Source organism: Denticeps clupeoides, chromosome 13, assembly GCF_900700375.1.
Source record: "Denticeps clupeoides chromosome 13, fDenClu1.1, whole genome shotgun sequence".
Lineage (NCBI taxonomy): Eukaryota > Metazoa > Chordata > Actinopteri > Clupeiformes > Denticipitidae > Denticeps > Denticeps clupeoides.
In genome coordinates this window covers 3,007,670-3,027,741 of record NC_041719.1, presented here as the reverse complement: position 1 = coordinate 3,027,741, position 20,072 = coordinate 3,007,670, and the positions used below count along the sequence as shown (strand labels likewise).

General features: G+C 49.1%; 1 protein-coding gene across 13 annotated transcripts in view; it reads right to left on the bottom strand.

Moving 5' to 3' along the window:
• Window positions 1-20,072, bottom strand: part of msi2b (musashi RNA-binding protein 2b) — a 163,911-nt gene that overhangs the window by 59,503 nt on the left and 84,336 nt on the right. For all 13 annotated transcript variants that reach the window (XM_029000062.1, XM_029000064.1, XM_029000065.1 and 10 more), the window contains one exon: window positions 15,998-16,046. In XM_029000062.1, coding sequence (XP_028855895.1) covers window positions 15,998-16,046 — 49 coding nt within the window. The remainder of the gene's footprint in view (window positions 1-15,997; window positions 16,047-20,072) is intronic.

Below are 20,072 nucleotides of genomic sequence, written 5' to 3'. Positions count from 1 at the left end.
CAAGGACTGCAAATAACGTGGGGACAAAAAAAGTGCACACATTGAATCAGGAACGACCAAAAAAAAAGGGTGCAGATCCGCTGCTTATTTATTAATGTTGTTACTTCTTATGTGTTCCTGAAAAGGCCCCTCAGCCCCCAACACGTTTCATCCCATTTTAATTGCCCTTTGAGGGGGGCTCTGATCAATTCACCGCCAAGACCCCCAGCCACGAGCCACTATTAGCTGCCCTTTGAGGACGTCCACCCAGGGGCTTCACAGTCGGCGGCGGCGTCTTTAATTCATCTAAAGGTTATTCAGATAAAGCGGCCACGAGATCTCGTCTTTAACCCCCTCGCCGAAAACAATCTCCATCCCGCCGCCGCGGATATTTCATTTCGCTCCCGTTTCATTTTCCGACTCCCAGCGCAGCCCACAGCAGCCGCTAATAGCGACTGTAAAAGAGGGCCAGCTGTTATCGCGCACGGCTGCGCCGCTTATCGGAGGTCAAAGCCCGGACACGCCGGCGCCCCCCGCTGATAAATAGCCTCGACTGCAGCCCGCCCGAAGAATACGTCCCCAGCCAACGAACGTTGGTTTATTTCTTTATTTATTAGCCTCGGGGCGAAAACAGGAACCGTTTAGTGGGGAGAGATCTGGGGGGGTGGGGGGGGGGCTGCGAGGTTCCGGAGGACCGAACTCGCCAACGACTTCGCCGAAAGTGAACTGAGTAAAAAAAAAAAAAAAAAAAGAGCAGAAAGCGGCGTCCTCAGTTCCAACGTCCACCAGCTGGCCTCGCCCCTGACGAGGCCACGATCCGTGCCCCGGTTGCCCTGGCAACCGCATGTCAGGTGGGCGGGGGTCACGCATACCCGCGGCCTTGGTGGACAAATGAGTCACCTGAAAAGACAGAAAGACAGATGTTCCCCCGCCGATCGGTCCAACCAGCCACTGTTCTCAAGTCCCATTTCCAGGCACGCTGTCACATATTCTCCGCTTCCGATGACATCGCGTACTGCAGGAAAACGGATTTCCGATGGTCCAACTCCAAAGGTTCCGGTTATGGATTCGGCAAGGACCAGCTTTGTTACGAACTGAGAAAGGTAATGGAACTGGTCTAGCAACGCTGATTGGTTATGGATCAAGAAACCAGTTGTTCAGCATACCGGTATTTCGGTAAGATGCCATTTCCAAGCTGCCGCTGAGAGCAGAACTGCAGAATTATTAGTTTTGGTCTTATTCGCCAGTGATCATGTGAAATCATGCAAAATTACTGCATATTTCCAATCCTATTGCACAATTTTCCCAAAGGTTACCCGGAAAAAAAAAAATCCTAAATGTGAGGTGACAACTGTTCTACAACACGTGGACGGTTTTCATTCCTAACCAACCGTTAATCAGGAGCTAAAATGTCAGAATTGAGAACATTATTTCACAATTCATTTGCATGGCCACAACGGTGCTAGTAGCCTAGTGGGTAACACACTCGCCTATGAACCGGAAGACCCAGGTTCAAATCCCACTTGCTGCCATTGTGTCCCTCAGCAAGACACTTAACCCTAAGTTGCTACGGGGGACTGTCCCTGTAATTAATGATTGTAAGTCACTATGGATAAGGGCGTCTGGTAAATGCTGTAAATGTAAATGTAATGGCCAACACAAAGACTGGAGACAAGTCTCAGTTATGGTGACCAAGTCCTCTCTTCCCAGGACAGGACATGTCCTCTTGAATTGTACAGGTCTCTCTCATGAAATGTGTCCTAACCTACATGTCTATTCACTTCCACTTGCTCTAGTGGATCCAAGGGATAAGGGGGCGAGAAAGTGAGGAAAGCAATTAATATTTATCTGCCTGGCAATTTTGTGCTTCTGTCACCTATTTAGTCTTATTTGGGTCTTGCTAGACCTAAGTAGACCTTGGATTGGGGTTTACCACGAAGAAACAATCAGGAAAAATTCGGACAAATCACCCCAAATCACCCCATGAGGCAACCGGCTAGTGTAAGATCCAAGGTATCCTCAGGATTGCCGCTTGGTAGCCTGGTGTCTGCCCAAACATCATTAAAGGTCGTGTTTCTCTCTTATTTTATCTGTTTATTTCCGTAAATCCCGAGAACCCCACTGGCCTCACACTAGTGGGATTAGCGCCAGGTGGAAGAGAGTGGCCAATATAAGAGCCACAAATAGAACCCAACGTTCTGTTGTCTGTGGATGAGCCCCTCTTGACAGAGTGACGTCCAATCATCCCACTCGTCTTTGAATTCACCCTTTAGCGCACCTACCTTGGTAAGAAAACACACTGGCACGATTCCGGTATCTCAGTAGGTACACTCTCCCCGTACGAGAACACAGAGTGTAAATTCCCTCGCTGCATAATGACAAAATGTCACAGGCTGTCATTTTTATAATTCGATTTATGCCTCGTCAGAATATCTACTTACAGCCCAGTTGCCAGAGGTGAGCGCGATCGTTGGGACGTTTTCCCTCCAATACGTCCTTAAATGACCTTCGCCTCCCTAAGTACAAGTGTGGAAATGGAATTTTAATGACTTCCGTTTCCCCACCGTGTTCCCTCTACCCTCCGCGCGTCGCTCAAACACAAATTCATTTTGGCGTGTTTGCGTTGCCAGTTGTTATTCCCCGAACTCGATTCTTGCACAGGGACAAGTGTCCGTCCGAACTTGGACTTGGCTGCCACCAACACACACCAGACCCAGACAGAACTCCCGGGTGCCAGGGTGGGATTCCCAGACCAAAATTCCCCACAGGTCCCTTTCCAGCGTCGCCGGGGATTATGGGTAACCAACCGCGCACCTAGGCCCCACGGGCGGGGCACACAGACGGACGGACGCCGCCTCCACAACAACTTTCGTCTAGACGTGCCACAGTCACCTGCAATCTACAGAAGGTGGGCGGGCGACTCACATATTAATGGCTATTTGCTCAGGCGACACGCGCCTTTTATTCAGTTATTAAATTTTAACACGTCCCTGCGCATCGGCAGAGAGGACCGCGAACACACATACACGCAAAATCACCGCAGCGACCGAGGCAGAACGACTGGAAGGAGTGAAGAAACGGACCGAGCTCTGCCCGGTCTCCTCCCGTCCATTTCCGCAATGCTCCCTCCACTCCAGGCCATTCATTAACGCCGTTTGCTGCTTTACTGATTGCCACGGTCACCATGGCTACTCTCTAGAGGGGCAGCGCGGTTCAAATCGTCCCCATCAGCTGCTCTTTACCAAACCCTGCCAGCTTCGAGCTGGTTATTAACATGTTATTACACCAACAACAGGTTACTAACATGTTATTACACCACCACTGATCACTGAAAGGTCAGAGCCAGACTAAAACTCTCCCGACGATGAACATGGAAAGAAGTGTGAGTCACGGGAATAATTTCTCAGTTTTCAGGTCTCTCCACATCTCTCTCACGGCTGCAGCGCGTCTCTTCATTAATCTTAGTCAGAGTGAGGAGGAGGAGGACGAGGAGAGGGGCGCGAAGGCTAACGCGCTAACAGGCGGAGCGCGGCAGAATGTTCGAACAGAAAAGGAAAATCGGACTGCGGCGAGACGCCTGTTTATTTTCCGTCTGATTGAAAGTGACACGGCAAGAAAAAGGCGCGGTACATACGGCCAGGGCGACTTCGTGCGTGCCGAGAGCGTGATTACTCAACGCCGCGCACACCGAATGTATTCTGCATGATGAAGCCCATGCACGCTGGATTTGGCCTCTCACGCCACAGCATTCGCACCCGCGCGAATTCACGGCCTTGTTTTCACGGCGCTATAACGCCGCATCGAGCCTGTCCTCAGTATTTACAGAACGAAGCAGATAACACACACACACATACACACACACACACACACACACACACACAAAAAAGTAGCTGCTAGATACCCGACTTCTGTTGGTGTGTAATTGTTTCTGACACCCCGACGAATTCTAATCGTGTTTTTATACGCAGAGTTTTTAAAAGGGGGAGGAGCCTGTGAGCATGATTGACAGCTCTCACACACCCCCTACTTCTTCATTCTGGATGATTTAACCCCCCCCTCCTGTCAATCTCCTCCGTTCGCTACTCTCCTGATACCCCTTGTACACAGGGCACACAGCACATTGTGATGGGTGGAATTATTATTGTTTTTATTAATATTAATATTATTATATATAATGTTAATTCTTACTTTGTCCAAAAAAACAAAAAAAAAACAATAATTTTGAAGAATAAAGGAGGAAAAGGAACGACTTCTTCGGCGTGGTGAAATAAACACGCGGCAGCAATCACATCACCTCTGGTCTAATCAGCTCTGTCACGCGTGCCGCGCCGCAGATGAGGGACGCCTCGCCACCCCACACACACTTCCTGCTTCATTAACCTGCCAGTCAAGCCGGCGCTGATCTACACACACACACACACACACACTCACTCACACACTCACTCACTCACTCACTCACTCTCTCACTCACACACACGAACGAGCGACACGCTCCATTAGCAACTGGCCTGTTTCTGCTGCAGTATTCTGGTGTGAAGCGGACAGACGCCGTACGGGAAGGTCCTCCCACACCGACTTACCGCGGATGAGACTGTGCGTGTGTGTGTGTGCGTGTGTGTGTGTGTGTGTGTGTGTCGCCAACTCTGTGACCAGAGCGCTCGAGTTTGATTAAAGACGCGTAAGAGGAAAGGAGACGCCGCCGTCGACATTTGGCCGATGATGAAGACAGACAGGCCGCCGCGTCCGGCGTCTCTGTTCTCCGCCGCCGTCTGTCGCCGCCGCCGCCGCCACCACCTGGGAGGGGGCGGTCCCATTAACCCCGCGCACCTGCACTCAACGGTGTTTAAAGGGGGCGGAATTAACCCTCCTGTCAGACGGATCCTTCGCTCCGGTCCCGGCGGGTTCCGGTTCGGCACCGACACGTAATCTTCTTATTGTACCGCGATGGACAGAACAGCACGAACTTTACGGATGTGGTGAAGAGGTTCCCGAAGAGCTGAAGTATAGAACACGGCACAGTAAACACCAAATAGCGCCGGTTTGACATAATCTCCCGTGTCGTGTGCCGCGTGAAGGTCGTGATATTAGCGACATGTAGATATCAGACACTCGTGATAATATGGCGGCGATGGCGTCTCCAGAGGGCCGCGCCTCTAAACAACGTCTCCAGCAGCGGCTCGCGGGTGTGCCGACAGATGGGGAAATAACTTCAGGCCTATTAATTACCCCGTTTCGCCGCCATCCCCCTGCCGCCCGCGTGCTCGAACGCGGACAATATGGCCTCCACCAGCGCTATAATTATCCGTTGCTGCAGGAAAAATGCATCAATACGAGACGGCGGCGGGGACACAGCGCCCCCCCGACATCTCACGCCTGACAGGGAGTCAATTGCTGCTCTGGTTCTGGCAAATGGTGACTCGGGGGTCACGTAGGGCGGAGGTTTTTTTTTTTAAATGGCCGGGGGGTCAGGATCCGTACGGGAAAATTGTGGGGAAAAAAAAAAAAAAAAAGAGTGTTGTATAAAAAAAAAACCCCAAAAAAACTCCGGCAGCAGGCAGGGGGACGTAAATAAAGGATGAATAAAGGAATAAATACACAATGTACAAGCGCGCAGGGAGACCAACTACGAACTGTTAATGCTTTTCGTCCGTCGGGCCAGTGTGGTGGTTTTATTACGGTAATTGTAATTAAGAGCGTCGCCTGCGGGACGGCTGTTGTGGCCTGAGAGCCCCGGTTGTCCCGCTTCGTCTTCTTATCAATTAACGTCACAGTAACATCAGCCCACCGCCCCGGCAGGAAGTAGCTTTTTAAATGAACACCAGAAACACAAAGTGGCTGTGCCACTGTTTAAGGCTTCCTTATGAGTGTGTGTGTGTGTGTGTGTGTGTGTGTGTGTGTGTGAGTGTTGCTCTTCATACCTTACCAACAACAAAGGGAGACATAAAATATGAAAACTGAATTAAAATATGATCAGTTTACGTGGTGCAGGGTTATTATTCTGTACAAATGTTACACATTAAGATTTTTGTAATAAAAGACTGTGTGTGTGTGTGTGTGTGTGTGTGTGTGTGTCAGGTAGGTTTTGGGTCACTCCAAGTACCTTAAGTATTGAAGAAATGACAAAAGAAAGCTACATGAGAGGACACACACAAACACAGACGGAGGAACCGTCTCAGGGGGCGGAGGAACGTCTCTGGGGGCGGAGCCTCCGCTGAGCCCTGCAGGAGCGGCGCGGCATTTACAGAAAAGATATGGGCAGAAAGAATAAAAGAGGAGTGAAAGGGAAACTGTACCGAGCAGAGGAAGTGAAGAATGATGAGCACACACACACACACACAAACACAAAAAACGTCTACAGTACTAACACACACACACATACGCAATGAAGAACACATATGGAGAGAACACAATGAAACAAAGAGCGACACGGAACATCAGATGGTTCCAAATCCCAAAGCCAACATGCAGCATTTCAGAGTGCTGCCATTAACACTTGTTCTCTCTCATACACACACGCAAACACACACATAACACAGCCTCGCACACATGCAGATACCCAGAAACTCAAATCCAGAACTGAGTAACCCCACATTTCTCACACTGCAGTAGTACATACCACAAGTCCCACACACACATTCAGACCGAGGCTGTTCGGAAGCCTAACCTCTGTTTGACCTTGTCCTTGTCCCCACACACATGGTACAGCATGCAGGGAAACGGTAACATCTACAACGTGTACAGTTGTATATCCAGTATGTGTGTGTTGGACAGGGAAAGTGTAACCAGGTTCACGTTCTACTGACGTAGATATGAACAGTTTTGTCAACAAACTTTTTCTAGAAAGGGTTTGTGTGTGTGTGTGTGTGTGTGTGTGTGTGTGTGTGTGTGTGTGTGTGTGTGTGTGTGTGTGTGCATCTTGCTGATTGAAGTAAGTGCAGGTTAGGAAACAGCCGGTGAGCTCCCTCCACTCCTCAAAACAGACACTTTATTTTCCCATTTACGGTCTGATTAGAAAAAAACAGACACACACACACACACACACACACACACACACACACAACCACACAGTGAGAGAGAGAGGGAAGTGATTGCAGGGTAAAGAAGAGTCCTCAGAGGCTGCTGTCAGCTGGAGAGTGATTGCGTCTCAGGAGTGGTGAGCTGTGTGTGTGTTTCTTGTTGTGAAGTCCTCTCCATTATTCTACTGTCAGTGCATTAAAGATGGAGGACAGTCAGGCGTTAACAGGTTCTAAATGGATGCTCTACCACGATTGGCTGATGTGAGTGGTCCATTTTATCATGCTGAGAACCTTTACTGGACCCCCTTACCTGGCCCGACCCGACTAGTGCAGCTTTGTTCGGCCTGTAAGATGGGGCGTTGCAGGACCATGGCCTTTCTACGCTTTTGTTTTGCATAGCGGCCGTGCCTCTGTTGTGCATGAAGATTCAACACCTCCGTTTTACATGTCTTTTGTCGGACGGCAGTGCAACATTTGCCGTGTCCTCCCCCGAGCCAAACGTGTGAGGTAACGGCCGTCGGGACCGCCCACTCTCTTTGTCTTCCCCAGACGGGAGGCACCGGGGGCGTGACGTCAGAAACAACAGGTTCTGATTGGTCTGTGACAACTTCCTGTAGGCCAGGTTTATAAAAGATCTGTTCATATGTGGGAAAGGGACTGGGCTTTCTTGCTCAGGGGTTTTTCCATCGGAAGCCTTCCGGCTTCTGAGTCTTTTCTCTTCTCCCATTTTTCTCCTATGTTTTTTTTCTCTCTCTCTCTCGCTTTACTCTTTCTTTCCATTTTAGTTTTCTCTGTAACATTGGTACCTTTTTACATACAATATTCACATGTAACTGCAAAAATAATTTACCTCTATTGTGACACGCCTTTTTAAAAGCCCGGCTTTCTTTGCTCAGCCTGACCCGACAGAACTCGGCCCAACCCGACAAGTGCTCTCCCGGCTTTCTTTACCCGGCCTGAACCGTCAAGTACGGCTATTTAAAAGCACGGCTTTCTTTACCTGGCCCGAACCCGACAGAACTCGGCCCAACTGGAAAAAGTACGGCTTTTTAAAAGCCTGGCTTTCTTTGCGCGCTACAAGCGTTAGACCAAGAGGGAAAGGGGGTGAGCAGGTTTAACACATAATCGCCAGATTCTATCCTCCGTATCACCTCCTCAGCATCCATTTTGGTGTCTCTCTCACAATTGTTAAAACTCATCACCTGATGCAAATCCAATTAACATTTAATTAAAAACTAACTTGTTATAAAACTAATTTACAAGCAGCGAATCACACAAAAATAATAGGTACTATAGACATAAGGTTCGCGTTTGTGGACAGATCATTTACCGTACAAGCCTGACCTGACCCGACCCGACTGGCGAATTTGTCACGCATCCGTCAAAGCAAACTGCGTTCAGCAATGATGTCACCACTCTGAACGGGAAGCTGTGGCTACAGTCGCTCATCCCGAGTATTGGAGCAGCAGCACCGGTGTTGGCGGTTATTTCGACCCCGGCTGATGACAGAGATCCCTGAGTAGACGCCGCTACACCGACCTTAACCTTTACTTTAAAGAGGGCTGCGCATGCGCCCGCCACCACCGGTCGGCCGGCCTGATACTCGTTCCATGATATTAGCGATTTAGCAGAGCGGCGAATGTCATTTAAATATCATTCCTGCTAATCGCGTCCGCGCTCCCTTCCTTAATTGGTGCCCTTTTTACGGCGTCTAATCGGAATGACACAGGAAATAATGTGTTCCATCATGCCAAAACGAGTGAGCGCTGGCTGCGGTGCATCCCACTGCCGGCCCCAGACACGACTGTTGGGTTCTCATCAGAAGTCCACTTCCACCGACAGCTGGTTTTGGTTAAGAATGCAGACCTAAGATGCCATAAAGAAAAAAAAAATATTTTCCAAGACTCTTAACCCTGAGTGTCTCCAGGGGGGGACTGTCCCTGTAACCACTGATTGTAAGGCGCTCTGGATAAGGGCGTCTGGTAAATGCCAAAAATGTAAATAAATGTCCAATATGATTTATTTATAATATCTAAGCAGTGAAGATTATAGAGTTATCCCTATTAATTAACTTTGTATTTTTACACTTAAACATCAAAGTGTGTTTTTTAATTGTATCTCCTGGTGTTTATTATTTATTAGTTTAGCAATTTTTTTTTTTTTTAATGTTTTAAATTTTTATTCATCCTACTTAAATATGCTTTATGTGTAAAATCGAGGTGGCTCTGAGTAAACTTACACATTAATTATGTGTAATAATGTTGCGTTGTCATCTGTACATGTACTGGTCATCTCCGGCATCCCAGCGGCCCCAGTGGTCAGCAGCGGGGAGAATAACTGGGCAGGGTGGAGAAATGGCGACGTTATGACTCTGGTGTGTGTGTGTGTGTGTGTGTGTGTGTGTTTGCCTGCAAGTGACAGACACAGCAGTTGATAGATATATAACGGCATAATTATCATTAGCCGCGGTGCTCGGTGAACAGCTTGGAGATTTTTCCGTAAGTGCGTGTTTCTACGCTGTGGCACCTCCTGAGCCGTTCGGAGTCCTGATAGGACCTCGGGGAGGTTCATAAAAGAAAGAGGGGAAGGAAAACACAGATCTAGTGAAGGGGTCGTCTGAGAATTCACACGCACGCAGATTAAATTCAGGCTCTGTTCAGCAACTCTCTGCAGAGCTCGGAGAACAGAATAGAGTTTAACAATAAAAGATTCTAAAGATGATACATATCTCACTTCAACCTCAATCTGGAACGCCAAAGACTACGTGGCCCTTTTTCTGCTTTGACCTACGACCTGTGGCCTTGATGAGCATCAACAGGAAGAGAAGAAGGGCTAAATTTTTTCAAAAACCATCAGTGACTTCAATTCCGCCGTGAATACAAAGTCATTTCTTTTATCGGGACGCTAGAGCTCCAGCAGATGGCCAAGAGTTTGGCTGATCACTAGAACCGGGCAGAAAATCATTATTATCGATTAGAGAAGCTTTTCCTCCCCCCTACGGACTGAAAAAGTGAAATAACGGATTCTCAGTTCTCAGATCAGACTCCACGTGATCAGCTGACGTCATTCAGGTAGAGGAGTGGTGCGCAGACTCTGATCCAGGATCAGCACTGACACTGGGCAGAGATCAGTGTTGTGTTTTTCCCTTCTTGCTTCCCTCCTTCCGTCACCCCGTCTTGGGTGAAAAACTCGACCTGCAATCAGCTCTGCCGTCACCCGCGGATGATTGACACCTCTGACCTTTACTTCCCAGGATTGGACCGAACAAAGGTGTCCTTCCCCTGGTGATTGGATGAGTTCGGCGCTGACTGTCGACTGCCAATTGGCATGGCGGTGCGGGGGTCTCAGCTGATTGGCCGAGGCGGGGGGGTGCCTGGGCAGCAGGTGTGCGGGGGGCCGGCCCCGTTTGAAGTGGAAATGGGTTTGATAAATAATGAAACGGTGATAATAAGCAGCTGCCTCCCAGGGCATCGCTCGCCCAACACAAACCAGCATGCAAATAATGACCCAGCGGGGTCCCGTAACCACATGCATTATTAAGACAAATCCGGCCCCTGAACCGCCGCCCGGGCCCGCTGTGACCCGACAGGTGGGGCCAGCAACGCCGCCCTCCTGTCCACCCTCACCGTCCAGCGGCCCTCTGGAGATGAGTCCTTAAAGCTGTGTGTGTGTGTGTCACTGTGTAATAAAGAGAGAGTGAACCCGGCTCTGCCGCGCTGCTTATTTCAAGCCGTAAGTCAACAGTTGGTTTATTATGATGGAAGAAGCTTTGTAATTTGCTAAAATGAGGCCTTTTACACACACACACGCACTCAATCATCCAGACAGATTAAAATTTACACAGCACATTACACACTCTGTACAAGAGGAGAGATTTGCAGACCCGTCAACTCACACTAAATAAATGACACAGCAACACAAGTGAAGAAGAGAAAGTGTGTGTGTGTGTGTGTGTGTGTGTGTGCATTTCAGCAGATGTTTACAGAATCACTGTGTAGCACAGTAATAAAAGTAGGATCATGTGATGGTTTTTGTCTGTCCTGTAGGACGTGTCCGATCTCAAGGACACCTTCAAATCTGACATAAAGTGAAGGAAGGACACTTGTAAACGAAAGGTTGTGGGTCCCCCTGATCAAGGCACCGTCCCCACACACTGCTCATGGCTGCCCACTGCTCACCAAGGGTGACGGTTAAATGCAGAGGACACATTTCACCGTGTGCACCGTATGCTGTGGTGTCACATGTGTGAATTAATCACTTTCACTTTTTTTTAAATCAACAGAACATCTCAAATGTTCCTTGAGGCAATTTCTTCACATCAGGCCCAATGCTTCACCTTGAACTCATGAAAGAACCGGTTAGACTTTGGAGGTCAAAGGTCAATTATCTATATATTTTTTTTATCATAAATCATCTCTCATGAACATTTTATAAAAGTTACTTACACTCACAAATGCATGTATAATATGAGTCTGGGAGTGTGTATGTAGACAAAGTGTGAACTGGATGTGTATACGTGTACCCTGTGTGTTAATAAAGTATTGAACCCCCTGTGTTCGTTAGTCGAGCGACTGCGTCCGCCTTTTCACGTCCTGCCATGCCACGATCTGTGACACTTTCATTACAACAGAATTAAAATGAAGAAGAAAGCGGGACCAGAGAGCAACCAGGCCAGAAATAAAGAACGAGTGAAGAAGAGGGGCGGAATGAAAGGGAACGGAAAGTGCAGGGCCCGCTGCGGCCCCCAGAGGACCGGACAAAGAGGAGCTGTAGAGACAGGGGGTCTCAGAGGACCCGGCCCTCCTCCTGCGTGAACTATAGACTGAAGGATGCGGATCTAACCCAGAATGCAGTGGGGCAGGGCTGTGGGATCCGTTTCAAAACCCAATCATCTTTATTTCATTCGGCCTAAATGCCAAGAGAGAGTCGAGTGTGTGTGTGTGTGTGTGTGTGTGTGTGTGTGTGTGTGTGTGAGTGCTTGTGAGTACCGTCCATGGCAGAAGGAGAGATGAAGGGGGAGGGATGAGGTGAGAGCAGAAACAGAAAGTCTTTTAGTCGTCATTTTATTTCACCTCGAGATGTTCGGGGCTGAAGGACATCCCTGAATGCAGCAAATTACAGTAGAGAGCAGCGAGGAGAGAATGCTCACACACACACACACACACACACACACACACTCATCCTCTACTGTTCTTCCTCTATAGACTCCTCACATCCTCTCTCTCTACCTGCCAATCATCCTAACAGTCATTTTATTACCACACACATGCACAGAAAAACACATTTCGGTTCCTACTACACAAGTTGTTACTACAGGTCTTCACATACGGGCATGCTGTACGTGTGTGTGTGTGTGTGTGTGTGTGTGTGGTCAGGCCCTGTTATACTGACTGTAACTTACAACTATCACTTGGACCAAACACACATACATACGTACATACAACGCCTCCGCCCTCCCCTGCCCGACCTGCCACTCGTCCTAATAATCATATTCTGATGAGGGGTGCGGGAGGGGGGAGACAATGGCGCCGATTGTCTGGCCGGCGGAGGCGCTCTGTGCAGCCCGCCGCTATCTCGGCAGCGGCTCGGCTCTTTAATGGCGCCGTGCCGTTTCCATTCACGCCGCCGGCCCGAGTGCCAGTCACATCTGCGAAGGACAACGCCGGCGCCGCTGACAGGCCGTTTAAAGAGAGGGGGGGGGGCACTTAACAAAAGAGGCGGCGGCGGCGGAGAAAAGAGCGAGGAGGTTCCGCACGGATGGTGCCGCGGCGTGAAACCCACTAGGTAAGGAGTGAAGGCGGAGACGGAAGTCCAAGCGGGTTCCGCCAGAGACACCGTACCAACGGTCACACCTCTACACAAGTAAATATGCAGTTTGTTACACTGTCCTGGTGCTTATGTGGCACGCGGTGTGTCGGGCGAATTTAACCATCGCCAACAATCGATAGAAAAAATGGGTCGGCAACAAATTCTGCTCTCGGACCAGGTTCGGCTGAGAAAGGAGACTTGGCTAACGGCGTCACTGTGCACCACCCTCACGGCCCCACCGCTGTCATCAACCGCTCCTCCATCTTGGTTTGAGGGACTTGTCGGCAGGGGTTTGCCGTATTCGGACATTTTCCATCCTTTCTGCCTGTGCAGTAGGTAGATAGAACGCAGCACCACACAGGCATCCCAAGCCTTTCGGAATATTGTCCTCCGCATATCGATAGCCGCATATCGATAGCAAAATATCCCGGCACGAGGGCGAGGAAACAAGAGCGCGCTGGTGAGACGGTAGCGTGCACATCGCGGACTCGAGAGAAGCGCGAGCGCGGCGAAACGAGAGAAAGCGAGAGAGGGGTACAGATGGTTTTATAAACTAATGATAACCAAAAAAAAAATGATATCATGCATTTCGCCTCAGACTACACCACAGTGTGTCCTTGCTTGGTAAGGGTGAAACATGAAAGAAAAGTGAAGTGATTGTCGTGTGATGCACAGCAGCACAGCACACAGTGCACACAGTGAAATGTGTCCTCTGCATTTAACCCATCACCCTGAGTGAGCAGTGGGCGGCCATGACAGGCGCCCGGGGAGCAGTGTGTGGGGACGGTGCTTTGCTCAGTGGCACTTCCTTAACCGCTACGATGACAATGTTGTGTGCTGTACAGGGAGAAACGAGTCTTTGCAGGCTAGGATGTCTGAATACACCACACTCTGGCGAGAATCGCAGCTGCATTCAGAGACAGCTAGAAGAACGGCGGCCACACAACGGGCATCATCGCATGCAGTCTGGGACCATTTCACCCCAGATAAGGCAGAGAAAGAACTTATTTGCGACACTGAAATGGTGAGAAAGGAAGTGAAGAAGTTCTTCACAGAGCCAGCAATATCCAAAGCGTATAGTACTGTCAGATAGTGGACGGAAAATGAAGGCCACTCCCCCACACTTGGCAACATCTACCCCATCACAGTAAATGTTCAGTGGGTAAGCGAGCGAGCCTGACCCGAGTCCTTGGCAAAAAAAATGATCAAAAATATGTTTTTGAGTGAAGTATAATTTTATTGTATTTATTATTTGCCTCATGCCGACTGCAAAAGCTTGGTAGTTACATAGGGGACATTTTATAATGATGTCATTTTTAATTTGACCAGTCGATGAATAATTGATTTTAGCAGATGAATGGTGGACAATCAAAATAGTTGCAGCCCGACTTGAATTAAAACAATCTGTGTGTGTGTATGTGTGTGTGTGTGTGTGTGTGTGTAGTTTTTTATATCTATTTGTGTGAAGTTTTAAGGGGATTTTTAAGGAGACGTTCAGATCTTTGCCTGTTGATAATAATTAATAATACATTAATTCCACGGTTATTACAGTGCGGTGCCAGTTGTATTCTCCATATACATTGCAGTAATTTTAGGTAGGTAATGTTTGTGTTTATGGGGACATTTTGGTTCATGATTAGAGAGAGATCATAATACATTAATTACACATTAGTTTAAGGAACTAACAGTATTTTGTTTTTTTTCTAGGTCTGCAGTTTGGGATAAGAGATATTCTAATACATTTATTACACAGTAGATACACAGGCACACAGCAGTTGCTCAACAGGACTTACACATCATGATGAATGCTCTTCACACACAAAAGGCCCCTCACACACATTACTTACACACACGCCTGACACACACACTCTTTCAATCTGCTCCTCTCCTCATTCCTCTCGGCCTGTCTTTGCTGTGTCCTCTGCTTTAGAGAGCGGCGTGCCGATCCAGAGGCTGATAAGGGCCGATAAGGGCCCTCTGCCCCGCCCGCTTCTATCTGCAGTGTTATCAGGCCACACAGGCCGGCCGGCCGACCCGCAGCCTCCTCTCTCTCAGGCCGAGAGTGCGGCCGATTCCTATCGCCCGCATCCCTGGAAAGGCCCCCGGGCTGTTTAGGCCAATTAATCGCACCGGGAGGCGGACAGAAGAAGAAGACGGCCGTCCAGACGCTCCGCCAGGAGTGGCCAATCACCTAAAGTGTGACGTTGGCGCCGAAAGGCCATTGTGCGTTTCTTTAGTGAACCTCAGATCAGCCGGCAGAGTTCGATAAGTCATGAAAAAGTGTGAATAATCGCACAGACAGCGGAACCGCCGTCCACGATCGACCTTCAGGGGACAAATATAAACATATCTTCATCCCCAGCCCCATCGCCGTCGGGGCCAACATCACAATGGTACTAAATAGCCACGGAACCGAACAGGCTGCCGCATTATCTGGACCTCTGGCCTCGGTCTGGCTAATTGGCAAAAGCGATGAAAATGGTTGGCAACACGGTTCACAATCGATCAGTCGATCAATATCATTGTGCATTTCGTAGCGGTTGGCTAATGACATCACTTAACAGAGTTTCAATTTGCGCGTTGTCAAATTAACAGCGCGCTCTTAGCGCTCGTGGACAAGCGAAAATGTAATACGTGCGAGGCGCACGCGCCCGACCTTCAGAGGACGAGGTGAAGTTTAATAAAGAGAAGAAAAGGCCGCGATGGCCAGAACATAGTAATCCAAAAAACAACGTTAATGGCGAACGAGCGGACGCTGGGGGTGATTAGAAGCCTTGCGTGCCACCCATATTTGGGGCAGTGGTGGCCTAGTGGCTAAGGAAGCGGCCCGTAATCAGAAGGTTGCCGGTTCGAATCCCGATTCGCCAAGGTGCCACTGAGGTGTCACTGTGCAAAGCACCGTCCCCACACACTGCTCCCCGGGCGCCTGTCATGGCTGCCCACTGCTCACTCAGGGTGATGGGTTAAATGCAGAGGACAAATTTCACTGTGTGCATCGTGTGCTGTGCATCACATGTGACAATCACTTCATTCAAAAATTCATATATCATATTCTTCTTTTTGGGGTTCTCAGCCAAGTGAGAATATGACACGATCTTCACATTTTCAACGCTTCCGGTTGGCTTCTTTCAATAAATCTTGCCATAACATTTAATGAGCTAAACGTGCAGATGATAAAATGGTGCAGAGCTCACCTCTGTGTCGGTTAGTCGTTTTATCGAACATCAGCATGGCGTCTTCTACCTGCACAACAGAAACAGGAATACGTCATACAATGACAAAATAACAGCATTTAAAGAACAAAAACCATATATAAAATGATAAATCTGTATTAAGGCCATCACATGTCAACTGCTCCTATGGGCTGAGCCACGGAGGAACCCCCCCCCGACTCCGCCCAGCGGCCAGAGAAGAGGCGGTGCTTAAAAGTGTGCAGCAGTCAGACATGAAATTACACAGAAAACAAAGAAAAACACCAAGCCAGACAATCAGTAGGAGAACGACGGAGGTGAGAAAACACACACACCTGTGTGCCCTAAAACTGCCACGTCACTTTATATTTACACGCCCAGACACACACACACACACACACACACACCTGTATAACCTAAACCTGTCATCTTCAGTTACAGCATCTTCACCGGAAACGCAGAGGAACACACCTGTATAGCCTAAACCTGCCAGGATCAATCATACACACACACACACACACACACACACAGACATAGAAGCCTCAGCCAATCAGAAAAGCCCTCCGGCAGTATCAGGCTCTGTTAAGATCTGTACGTTTATGTCTGAAGAGTTGTAATGTTTCCATTTCTGCCAGCAGCTTCGCGACGTTACAGGCGCCCCGTTACTAGCGGCGCGTTATGGAGACGGGAACTCGCCCCGGTGACGGTCGCTAGGTAACCAGGCAATGAGGCAGAGACGTCCTAAGAGACAGCGGCGCTGTCCAGGAAAGGGGGAGCGGGAGGGAGGGAGGGAGGGAAGGTGGGAGGAAGAAAAGGGGAGATGAAGACTCTGACATTTGAAGAAGAAGAAGCAGAGAAAGACAGAGGAGGCGGAAAAGACAGACAGACGGAGGGGACGGGAGAGGAGTGGAGGAAGTTCGGAGACAGGCAGAGATGGAGCGATAAGGCGGGAGGGAGATGGATGTATAGGGAGAGGTGGGAGTGCCGCTGCAGCAGGGAGGATGATGGGTAAAGACAGCGGCGGAGTCAGACTCATATGTATCTGTCCGTCCTCATGAAGAGCGCCGCGTCCAGAAGACACCCTCCCCTGCCCGCCCGCCGTCCTGTCACCTGTCACAGTGTCACATGACCGCGCCGGGAGACAATGGGCTTCCTCTGCGTGTCTCTTTCTCTCCGTCCCCACAACATCCAGCCCTTAATTCCTACTCCCGGTACCAGCTCACATCCCCACATGCTATAAAGCGGTTAGTTACGGTTCTAACACCTGATTGGCTCAGAGCTGTGACCCCAAGTCACTTTCAATCGTCCGTTAATGCGCCCAGAGCAGCCTTTACGTTGCTTTTGCTGATTTGTCGCTAGGCAACCGTAGCCTGTAAATGAACTGCATTACTTGGTGGAAGAATAATTTGCACGATCTTAATTAATGAGAATGTTTATTAAATATTAGTGTAATAAATTGGGCTGGTTTAGAAAACCATTTCATACTTTTGTGCACTTTATGCGCCTGACAGCTTTGTTGTAAATGACTGTAACCCTTTGTCGTGATACAGAGGGGCAGATAATTAATATTTATTGCAAACACCTTTCTATCAATGTCTATCAATGGAACTGATTAATTGAATCTAATGAAAAAAAATATTTTCCTTATAAGGATGCCGTATTATGACCAGACTGCAGGCTATAACAAAAATATATGTAAATATATATTGAAGCCAATACTGATTAAAAGTATAAGACATTATAAGACATGTAAACATCTGGCGACCCGGGCTCTTCGTCAACGTCACCGCAGCGGACGGCGGGGCCAGGAGGGAGGTCCAACGTCCCTATCTTATCCTCTTATTCCCCTTCAGCCAAAGATTCGGGGGATAATGGGCTGTCTCTTCAATATGTAAAGGGACCGAGGACGGCCCACACAGATAACATGACACATTTATATGGAGATGAGGGAGAAGAGAGAGCGTCGCGGAACCTCCGAGTGCGTTAAAAAGCTCCTAAAAGTGGGCCGGTTTTCTCTGCAGAAGCTTCCAGAACGGCTGCGATGCAAATGCGACGCGTTGGAGGAGGCGCAGGCGTCCGTGTCGCATGCAAAATGGCTTTGACCTTTTACTTGTTAGCTCTCGCGGCCGAGCCTGCCGCTCCCGAGGACAGGCACCGCAGGACCAGCGCGCCCGCCATGGCAGATCGATGCCAAGCGCCACTTCTGCTCAACGTTTGCACAAGTCCGGGCGCCGGCGGGCAGCCGGATGTGCCGGGGAATTAATTAGCTCTTTGCAGCGTTGCACCGGCGCGTCGGCCGGGGGGGGGGAGGGCTGAGCCGCAACCCGGGCGGCGTGGCCGGTCGCCGGACGGCCGCGCCGTAGGCCATTAAATGCGGAATATTAGACCCAAGGTGGCCGGGGTGCTCCGGACTGAAATGCCATTACGCGTTAATTGACCGAACGAGCGGCGCTTTTCCGTGCTCCGGCCTCTGCGGTGACAGCAGCTGAGGATCGGTACCCGCCCGCCACCCTGCCACGATGACTAATGCCATAATAACGCCACTTTATGACGAGCATATAGGAACCAAAAGCCCTGCAAGTGCTGCCGTAAAACGGCTTTTAAACGGAGTTTGCGAACCCCGGACCGTCCTCGGCGGGATTTACGCTTCTTATTAGCGCTTTTCAGAAAAACTTCCCCCATTTCAGAGACGGTGGAGTTTTACTGCGTTTTTATGGGGGGTGGAGAGATGAGAGACTGAATCACCGAACTGGGGAAAAAACTGGAAATATGAAGAGAAACCAGAACTCACTGGAATCAACAGATATTGATTGGCAGTGGGGCGGTTAGAATTCCTTTAGTAGGACGTTCCTGATCCTGTCCTAGAGTCCCACCCGATGGACGGTTTTCATTCCTAACCAACCGTTAATCAGGAGCTAAAGCGTCAGAATTGAGAACACCCACGATTGTAAGCCCATGTCCTCGTGATCATTTCACAATTCATTTGCATGTCCCCAACGGTGCTAGTAGCCTAGTGGGTAACACACTCGCCTATGAACCAGAAGAGCCAGGTTCAAATCCCACTTACTACCATCGTGTCCCTGAGCAAGACACTTAACCCTGAGTGTCTCCAGGGGGGGACTGTCCCTGTAACTACTGATTGTAAGTCACTCTGGATAAGTCAGTCTGGTAAATGCTGTAAATGTACAATCCAGCATCGCCATCTAGTGGTACTTCTTTATATGGCGCGGAATACCGAGAACTCGGGTTTTCTCTACTTATTCGCACCTTACCTGGCTGCTAAGTAAAAGGTAAAGCCACAAATGTGCAAGACCGGTGCCCTACGAGGCCAGGGTTGGAAACCAATGACATATATCAATTATCGTGGGAAATTCCTCTGTGTTTCACGAAGCATAAACAAAGTTATGGATTCTGTAGCTGGAAACCAAGTGCTCATAAATCATCAATAGGTAAAAAAAAAAAAAAAAATACGTTTGATGTAGCGCTGTCAGTTATTAATACGGGCATTTAAAAGCTGCCGGGAAAAAAAAGGAAGCTTGGGTAGTAGAGCGGAAAAAAAACTAAACAAAACCTGGAACATTTTGAGCTCTGTGGAAGCAGAAGTTCCGGTGCCTGGCGCCGTGGAAACGTGCCCACGGAAACAGAGCAGTCAGGCCTCGCCGCTAAACACTACATCCTGGCAGGCCCTCAATTAAATAAGGCTGAATGCAATTGTGGCTGACACGTACGCTGCCAATTCCGCCTGACAGTGGCGCGAAGTCGGCTGACAACGTTGTTTATTTAAACGGAGAATATAATTGGGTATCGGAAGGCCCAGGTTTTTTTTTTATTTTATTATTTATTTTACCCTGCCTTCCCAAAATGCGTCGGCACAGGACGGGAGGGAATACGGGGCCAGCGCCGACACGGCCCGACACAGGTAAAATTGTGTTTACAGGCAGGATGGGGGGGGTAAAAAACGGCAATCCAACACTCTGTTAAATTCGCTCAGCCCCTCCGGGAGGAGAATCAAACTCCTGTCATATTACCAGACGCTAAATTTTCCTTCCGCGGGAAAGTGGACGAGTGGGGTGGGGGG